The 10,102-nt window shown below is 33.5% G+C and overlaps 1 protein-coding gene across 1 annotated transcript; it reads left to right on the top strand.

The window, feature by feature from the left end:
• The first annotated feature begins 3,078 nt into the window (after positions 1–3,078).
• Positions 3,079–9,921, top strand: LOC137928645 (N-acetylglucosamine-6-phosphate deacetylase). Its single transcript, XM_068771552.1, has 6 exons — positions 3,079–3,376; positions 3,700–3,974; positions 7,662–7,880; positions 8,370–8,505; positions 8,968–9,144; positions 9,701–9,921. The coding sequence occupies exons 1-6, from the start codon at positions 3,172–3,174 to the stop codon at positions 9,883–9,885; spliced, it is 1,197 nt and encodes a 398-aa protein (XP_068627653.1). The 5' UTR covers positions 3,079–3,171; the 3' UTR covers positions 9,886–9,921.
• Positions 9,922–10,102: the final 181 nt, after the last annotated feature.

Below are 10,102 nucleotides of genomic sequence, written 5' to 3'. Positions count from 1 at the left end.
ATTATACTTAAGGTGTGTGAAAACCAATAAATTTAAAAATTATAGATGAAACTCCTCATTCTTTACAAATAAAGGGTTAAAAATGGAAATTGTTTCGGTTGTAATTTTATCGAATACTATATAATTAAAATCGAAACATAACAAGACATCGGTACTATAAAAATGCCTATTTATATAGATTAATAGGGTCAAAAAGCTTGGTATATATAATAAAGAATATATTTCAAAAAATGATGGAAAAATTTCGCGACTTTTTCGCAAAGTATATTATAAAAAAAATGACAGAATTGCTAATGCGAATTTTGTTTTGTTTTATAAATAATAAACCCATCCCATATTCAAAACGATTCAAATTCAAACACGATCAAACAATTACTTATATTTGCAATAACCGAAACTAGACAATTGCACCAACAGGGCAAAATTCAGGGCAACGCTCGATCGCATCTCATCCAAATTCACCGGGATCATAGAAACATTGCACCTTTCTGAATTGGAGACACGTTCTTGACTTTCCCGACGCCGCGATGAAAACTATAAATAAAAATAAAAATGGATACATTTCGCAGCCAGACAAGACCATGCCGTCCGCAAGCCTAAGGAAGAAATCAACACGTATCGAGCTGGTCTTCTGCAATCCTAGATAAAAACATTGCTGGAGTTTCATGCACCACTTCTTCTCCTAGAGTTAACGCTTTCTAATATGGTTTTAATATTAGGCAGGCAAAAACACTAACCTCTCTCGAGCCCTGGAATCCTACTCTTATCAACGCTTTTATATTTATATACGCTTTTATCAATCATAAAAACGTAATAGGGAACAGCCAAGTGACAGACGTCTTCTTTCCCCGCTTAACTCTCCAGACTATGCTTCAACTGATTACCAATTTTCTGGTATAACAGCATAGCTCGCGGGTCTTCGACCCGCGAGCCCTGAGTCCGACGAAGTTGTGAAAGCCCGCAAGGCTAACAACATCATCATCATCAGAAACCAGTCAGTCTGGTATAACAGCTTGCAAAGGAAAAAAAATCAATACCGTTTAGTCAGTTAAAACTCCCTTTAATTATTTGAATTTCACTCTCGGAATTTTTAAAAATTCACTTTTCTTTCCGAAAATGAACGTCGTAACCAAAAGTAAATATTTTATTTTATAAGTACATGATTTTCATACTCAGTTGCTTAAATATTAAGATATTGAAAGGTTATTTAATATGTAAAGAATAGTGTGAAATGTTTTAATGGTCTACGTTATCTTATGGCAACCGACCTTTCACTAACTGTGAAAATATTTGTAGAAACAAAATTTACTTCTTATACTGGTTTAAAATGGCCTTAACTAAACTATTCATGCGTATATAATATGTGTAGCAATCAACTCCGTACTTAGAAATATAAAACATATGTCATTTCATTTACATATTCTTTTTAAATAGATGGTTTTAATCATTAAATTTTATTCACTGCCATAAGCTTTTTGCTTATAAATCGCTTTACTACGCGTCAGTATGTTGGATAGATTTAACTATTTCGAACATTTTACTACCAGACATTAATATTCTATAACATTGGTCTAACACTGACTATAAAAAAGTAGACATTATACATATATTTTGTTTAATTTTATTTATCCTATAAATATTTGATAATATTAAGTAAAGAAGTTAGTCATATCTTATAATTAGAAAGTTACAGTAAAGTCATTTTCATTTTCTTTGTTTATTATTTCCTGGTATACTGCCTGGATTGTTTTATTTTTTTTTAAATATATATGAGAACTAAAAAACCAAACGGTTTCCCTGTTTTTTATATATTAGTATCTTATCTTAGTTTTTTATTTAGGCAGATAGTAGCTTTAGTTCTTTGATAATATATATTACTATGTAGTATATATTATACATAATATTTAATTCTTTCAACCGTTTTAAACGTTTGTTTCAATTTTTAAAAACCAAACTCTCCGTTATAAAGAAAATCCTATTTTAATAAAAAATTTTAGTCCAAGTCCAATCATAATTGTCCAATTTTAAAAAAAATAACTAAAACAGTTCATACATTACATTAATTCAGCCTTGTATGCCTTCTCTACCTATCAACGCGGATTAATACAGAGTGGAGTCGTCGTTGTTTTAGCCCATAAACGCCCACTGCAACGCATAGGCCTCCCTCAAAGATATCTATGGGTGAATATACCATAATCGCCACACATGGTAGGCGGGTTAGCGATTGCAATTTGGTACTATCTAAGATTGTATCCCGGAAACCGAACCCGCGACCTACGACCACAAGGCTCAGTCTTTACCAATGGGCTAGCACTACTCACGGAGAGCCAAATAATAATACTAAATTTTTTATAATAAGATATTATTATTTATATCTATATATGTATATATTTGATGACTGTCAATTCGGCTCATGGTTTGAATCAAGGTATAGTGAGTATGAGATTTAGTATTAAGGTGTTGTGCTGGAAACAATTTTTTCTCTCGCGATTGGGCAACCATTTGAGATCAATTAGACGAATAGAGATATAATCGTATTTATAAAGGTTAAAAACTAATCGATTGCAGCCATTAAATAGACTGTATAATTAATTGTGGAGAACATTCTTGATACTTGAAGTAGCACGTATCAATAAATGGTTAAAAGGGAGAAAAAGGGATAGTTATTTTTATAACAAATATTTCTGCCGGCTTAAAATACTTTCTTCTGGTTTCCAGTACATACTTTAAATATTATTTATTAATTACATTACCAAATTTACTATAAATTCTTGTAAAAATTTAATCAATTACACTAGCAGTCATAGAAGTACCAAGCAAATACACTATAGCAAAACTAGAATACACGGAATCGAAAGTGCCAAATTCATGTATGGTATTTATCAATAATCACGATGAATAGTAGAACGACCGTAATAGAACAAAATTTATTTAATTACATGACGTTGCTTTCGGTTTTGTTTATTTTAAAAGTTTTTGATATCAATTTATTGACGTTAGTTAATGTCACATTGACAATTACAATGACATCTGTATAATGAAAATGTTTACTATAAACACTGTACTTTAGATATCAGAGATAAAGTGTCACATCGTACCGTTACAAACAGTAGTAGACCGAGGCCGCTGTCTTCGTGTTTTTTTTTTAAGAGAAAATTATATTTATTAAAAATGAAACCTAAATCGGGTTTAACAAGATTCCATAACTGTAATATTCTTCGTGAAGGAAAAATTATCAAAGAGGATCTGTGGATACGTGAGGGAAAAATAGTTAATCCAGAACAAGTGTTTTACGTAGAACAACTGGAAGCCGACGACACTATAAATTGTGATAATTTACTTATTGCACCAGGATTCATTGACCTCCAAATAAACGGTAAATTGATAGAGCTGTAATTACCTATTTTACCTAATTTATGTTTCATAAAAAGTTCTATTTTACACATAAAGTGAAACAATAATTTGAAGGAATTTAAAAACAATTTATTCGAGTTTTTACTAAGAAATATTAATTAACAGTTTCTGGTCATAATGTGAAAGAAATCAATCTATTGTAATTTTTATATTTAATGCTTATATATATTGTATACGTTGTTTGTTACTAATAACTATAAATAATAAACATCACATAATATTATAATTTCGGACAAATTGTGAAAGTTTCTGTTAAAAATTACTTTGCAATTTTTAATAAATTAGGTGGCTGGGGCGTTGACTTTTCGTTTAGCACTACAAATGTTGAAGAAGGAGTCTGTAAAGTAGCAAAAGAACTTTTAGCACATGGTGTTACATCATTTTGCCCTACAATGGTAACTTCTGATAAAGAAAAATACTCTTCCATTCTTCCTCGTATTAAGAAAGCTCAAGGAGGCAAACAAGGTGCAACAGTACTAGGGGTACATCTTGAAGGCCCCTTTATAAGTTTAGCAAAGAAAGGTGCTCATGCTGATGAATACATCATCAATCCAGATAAGGTTAGTAAAATTGAATTACACTTTAAACCCATACATACTTCTGGCCTCAGTATAAAATAAATCTGTGGATCTATTCTGCTTTGTCATCAAAAATTATTGAATAATTTTTATTGTGTCATTTCTATTAGCTTTAATGACAGTCTGCCAATTTTCTTCAAGATTTATATTTAAAAGCTCAATGTTGCTTTAATAAAAATTACTATTAAGGTATTTAATTTGATTTGTAGGTCAATGAAAAATCCCTTCTTCAACTTATCTAAACTGCCTATGAACATTATGTGCATGATATATGCTTGATCAATGTTATTAGTGTAATTAATACATAGTAAAAGTCTTCATCACTGGTTAGTATACAGTTAATAACTATGAATATAGTCTCCTATCAGCAGTGGTTAAAGTGAAAAAGCATCTTAAGTAAATGAGAACAAATTATACTAACAGATTGAAAGCAAAATTCATAATCATCCAAGCAAATGCTCAACTTTTCCAACTACCAATAACATTATCAAAAGTCTTTAAACATCCAAAATTAGAATTTTGAAAAAGAAAGTAAGTCTCTAAACAATATATAATTCTTTTTGTGAAAATTTTCGACTGTATAAAACTATTATATTTAGACAATGCAGAATGTTAACTACAGATATCATGACCTACTTTACATGATTTGCTATCATGGTTATTGAACTCTTTATCTCTGTTAATATTTATACATGAACATATGTTATTTGCTTAAGAATTTATTGCATATTAACTTATGATTGGATAGACTTTATACAGCAAGTAATTGGCCTGGCACATTCAGTGGAAAAAATAAAACAGTGTATTTCAGGGTATTGCTTTGTTTATTGCTTAAAAGTAAAATAAGTAAATTAATTTTATGATCAATAAATACGCACACACAACTTATAAACAACAACACAAATTTGAAGAGTGTGAACTGCCAAATCATACAATTTGTGGTAAATTTTAAGACACTGTATCATATATTGAGCCTAGTAATGTTTCTCTATTGAAACACAAATGTCATAATGTCAATAAATAAAAAATCTGTATTAAAATGTGATACCATGTATTTAAATAAGTATAAATTTAAATAAGAATAAAAAATAGTACGCATAATCATAATTATCTAAACCTGTAATATTTGAAGAATGTGGTGAAGGAAGAGAGGCATTATGCATTATAAAAGAAAATTCATGTGTAGAGGAATGCTAGAGTATTATAGAATGAAAGAAGAGAAAATTAGATCATATGATGAATAAAGAAATAAAAAAGTATGTGAAAAGATTTATTTAAAAAATGTAAATTCCCTGCCCCAAAATCAGATAGGGGAGTAGGAGAGGTCCCTCATAATTGAGGCCACACAAAAAAAGGCTTGCTGCCCCCCAGAGTTCTATGTCGTATGTCCAAACGGTCTTTATTATGGATTTCCAGATCAGTATCTAAGTTTCTTATTTTAATGATTACTGCCTACCAGCCAGTACATATCTCTTAGTTTCTTACTAGCCTGATCTCTTTTGGCCTTGATATGATCTTTCCTTGTAAATTTTCAGTCAAGATGCCTTCCCAGATTTCTAGACCCTTACCTGTGGCACAGGCGGTCAAATGCATGTTGTACTTCTAAAAACACAGCAGAGCAGTACTATTTTCATCTGAGATTCTGGCGGATAGTGTGAGCCACTCTATGAAACTGCTCTGTAGTGCTATAGCATTTTCGGAATCCAAACTGATAGTTCGCCACAATTTTCTCCTCCTCTAGCATTGGAAAAGTCTTTGCAGAAAAAGTTTCTCAAACAATTTTTAGACTACCGGGAGCAAACTTATGGGTCTATACGAACATACTTTTGTTGTAAGTTTTCCAGGTTTAGCGACCATGTTTATTGTTGAAATTTTCTTTAATAATGGGTAGTACTGCGATTATAGTTTTGAATTGAATAGTATCGTAAGAAGGACTATACTTTTCCTTGATAGCTGCCTCAACATCTCTGCTGTTATTATATGAAATCCCGGTGCATTCTTAGATTTTAATTGCAGTGTATGTTTTCTGACTCTTTCCGGTGTTATCAACTTCAAGAGAAGCGACTATTGTTGTTCAGCCGTCAAGACTTCTTTTTTCTCTAGATGCTTAGAATCTGAATCATTAGGTTCATACGATTCGTTTAAGAACATATCCTCAAAGCGAATGGTCAGTTTTTAAGGGAAGGCTTTCAGAAACAAATTGTCATTTGTCGTCAGGTCTCGAGCATTTCGAAAAAAAATGGTTCAATTATCCCATTCGTGGATAAGGCACGCCAAAAAGTTACCATGGGGCAATGCAATGGTTTGATGTTACGGTCAAGGGTGCGAGTTTTTGGAGACCAGTGAAAATGAGCGTTAGAGACCAGAAAAAGTGGAATTTAAAGTGCGAAAACGCTCTAACATCAATTGACAAAATTTTTGCGTTAAACAGAGTCACTTTATTTCAGTTCTTGAACAATTTGTATTCTAAAAGAATAGAACTTCAGATCTATTTTTAACTTACATGTATAATGGCTGTTGAAAGTCCCAGTGATTTTCATATAAACTGCTTTCAAAAAGTTCAATATTTTCGGGAGATCTTGAAGATCCACTAAGCCCTGGCCGTGGGGCGTTCATAGTCGAAGCAGTTGCGCGAAATCTCTGCGCCCAGGAACGAGTTAAATTTACGCTTGGCCCATCACTCATCCGTCGAATACCGAAACGTGAATAAAATTACCGACGAGAAATTACTTAAGATCATTACTCTTAAAAAATGACTCGACGGCGACCGTGCGATGCTCACTCGACCACTGCAACATCGTGATTGAGAACTCTGCACGTTCAATGTTTTCAGCGGCACAACCCCCCTCCGCACTATTTATTACTTTTTAAAATAATCATATTTAACAAATCAAATCTGCTACCAGATAACCTGTATAATTCCAAATTTATTACTTAATTTGTGCTTCCCGAAGATTGTAGTCTGCACCTATGTACGTAGCACATGCAATCTTAACTTAACGTTACCGCCCCAAAGTGTGCTCTGATGCTTTTTGTGGAGAAGTTTTCGTGTCCAAATCACAATGAGAAGGTGTTATGAATATCTGTATCGTTCATAATAAGTACTTTTCTTGTATATAATGTTTATCTCGTTTAGGCCTTTTTGGCACTACGTTGACATTGCTTATTTGTGCTGTAGTTAATTTTTACATAAAATTTTAAAATTACTCGGATAGGAAGAAATGGAAGGGGACTAGAAGAAGCAATGACTCTCATAATTACCATTGCTCTCCCAACAGCACAAGATTAAGAAGAGATTTAAAGTTCCAACCATGATCACACCCTGCAGTGTGCGTAATAAAATGGCAATAGACAGGCTACATAAAATATATTAAATAGGCGGCTGATTTTAAGATTGTAGAGCAAAGATTACCGGCTGACGTAGCATAGGACCTCCGTAGTATCCACTCCAGAAGATAGACAGACGAACCTTTTAAGGCCGAACTCACTAGATGCAAGTCGCTTCCAATCGGTCTTATTGCAAATTTATAAAAGAGACAAATTGCTGCAGCGGATTTCCTATAGCTAAAATGATGATAATAATATAGGATCGTGTCTTTTGTAAAGTCCCTGATCACGCGCTTCTTCCATACCGACTGAAATAATGATGAAGCATGATTTTTGTTTCAGGGAATAGAATCCATTCTCGAAGTCTACGGCCCTCTAGACAATGTTATCATTGTAACTCTCGCTCCCGAATTACCGGGGGCGTTGGACGCGATCAGGGGACTCACTGGTCTGGGAATTAAAGTAGCACTCGGCCATTCTACTGCAAACCTAGCTGACGGAGAAAGGGCAGTCAAGTGTGGGGCGAACTTGATAACTCATTTATTCAATGCGATGCTTCCAGTGAGTGACGATAATTATACAACCTTTTTTAGTGAATATTAACAAGTGGTCACTGTTAAGCATTTACAGTGAATAGGGTGGCAGAACACAGGCACGTAGACTATGTCACTTTTTAATAACAAAGCTCGAGAGTAACAGTCCATATTACATATTAGATTGAGGGACTACTACGCTCTTATTTCGCTCGAGCGGACTCTTTATGGAAAAAATAGAGGTAAAGATCTGAGAAAGGAGACGGGTGCTTCGGTTTATTTGTAAATAACCGTTTTATTAAAATAGTATGTGAAATATAAAAAAAAATAAAGTTCCGTAATATATCGTAATATCCGATGTATTTTCAATATTATCTCGTTAAGATGTTTTTTTTTTCATTTTTGTCACTTTTATAAGGTTAAGAAAAAGATGAAGTTGTGTAAGATATAAATAAGGAACGAAGTATTATGCTTTATCACGGTAAGTTATAAAAGTTATTGACACTACTGCTTTTAGTTTCACCACCGCGATCCTGGCCTTGTGGGGCTTCTTGCATCATCGACAGAAAACCAAGTTTTCTACGGAATTATTTCGGACGGCATTCATACTCACCCAGCCGCTCTGCGGATAGCATGTAGAACTAATTCTAAAGGTAAAGTAAGCTATTTATAACTGTAAAATAATAATCAGAAAAAGGAAGTCAGCACTACACTAGTCAGACCAACTTAAAATAAATAAAAATAAAAAAAAAGAAACTGCCTTGGTTAAGTTTCAAGTCATCATCATTTCTGCCGTATGACCTGCACTGTTGCGCCCGTGGTCTGCGTCTTGCTTCTGACAATCTTAATAAGGTAGCGTCCTATTGGAAATCTACAGAGAATGCCTTAGCACGGCAGTGAATTTCTAACGCTTGAAAAGATGAAACGAATGTATAAAATTAACATAAGCCGAATCGGTAGTTCCGTTATAGTTTTACGCTCATACATACGTGGCAATAATTATTTTATTTATCCAAATTATACGATTTTCAGTTTCTAACAACTCAACACAATTTTAAGTACTTATACGTAATGATGTACGTATAGATAAATATGTAATAGTATGATCTTCACAGGTTTAGTTCTGGTAAGCGACGCTGTCCCGGCGCAAGGATTACCCGACGGCACCTACTCCATAGGTCCGCAAGCAGTCAATGTTGAGAAGGGTCGAGCCTACGTCGCTGGCACTAAAGTGTTGTGCGGTAGTACAAGTGCTCTGGACGAATGCATTATCAAATTTAAGGAAGCAACTGGTATGTATTTTGCAATAAAACGAAATAAAACATATACGGAGACAGGCTAAAGTACTCTAATTGTCTTAAAAATCGCTTATAAATTCTTTAATTTCACTAAAAAATTTTGTCGATACGCGCAACCTCCCTCATTCAAGAAACACCTATCAAAAAGTAACAAAAATTTTACAGAAGACTGTTTTTACACTGACTATTATAAGTATAAGTTGAAGTAGCATTGCAGGGGGGGGGGGGCAGAAAGCGCGCAGAACAGGTGGCCGCTAGGGCCTTAAGGTTCTGGGATACAGTTCACGTCAATGATAAATGCAGAGCAAGACTTCCACCCACAAGGTGGACATAAGATTTTGCTAAGATCGTTAGAAGACACTGAATGCAAGCCGCTTCCAACCGATCCTATGGCTAATTTATGGGGGGAGGTCTATGTCCGGCTATCAGCTGAAATCATGATAAGTTCTTTATTACACAATTTTTTGGAACATTTTTATTTGATATCTTGTTATAAACTTAAATGCTTATATCTAAAACTTACTACTATATTAAGTATTGTTATTTTCAGGTTGTTCACTCGAATATGCACTGGAGACTGCCTCACTGCATCCAGCTAGAGCCTTAGGTATAGACCATTGTAAAGGTAATTTAAATTATGACTGCGATGCAGATTTTGTTATAATGGAGCCTGAAACTCTTAAAGTAGTGTCGACTTGGATAGCCGGTGAATGTGTTTATTCCGCACCAAAATAAAACTACACATTGCATTTAACAAAAGTAAAGACAAAACAAACCGTTTTGCCTTCAGTATAACGAATTCAATCGTCAAAATTATGTTATCCTTATTCGTGATATGTAAAGTGTACTTATTAACAATGTGATTTTTGTTACCCATTAAAAATTTTATGAGCAAAGTTTTTTTTTATTTACATTTCGGAAATATTCGTTAAAACATTAAATATTCTTTTTC

The sequence above is a fragment of the Battus philenor genome, unplaced genomic scaffold (genome assembly GCF_028537555.1).
Source record: "Battus philenor isolate CCGP_79_NKW_IND1 unplaced genomic scaffold, ilBatPhil1.0.hap1 SCAF_4, whole genome shotgun sequence".
Taxonomy (NCBI): domain Eukaryota; kingdom Metazoa; phylum Arthropoda; class Insecta; order Lepidoptera; family Papilionidae; genus Battus; species Battus philenor.
The sequence above is the reverse complement of the archived record's forward strand: the minus strand, read 5'-3'. Positions and strand labels throughout refer to the sequence as shown.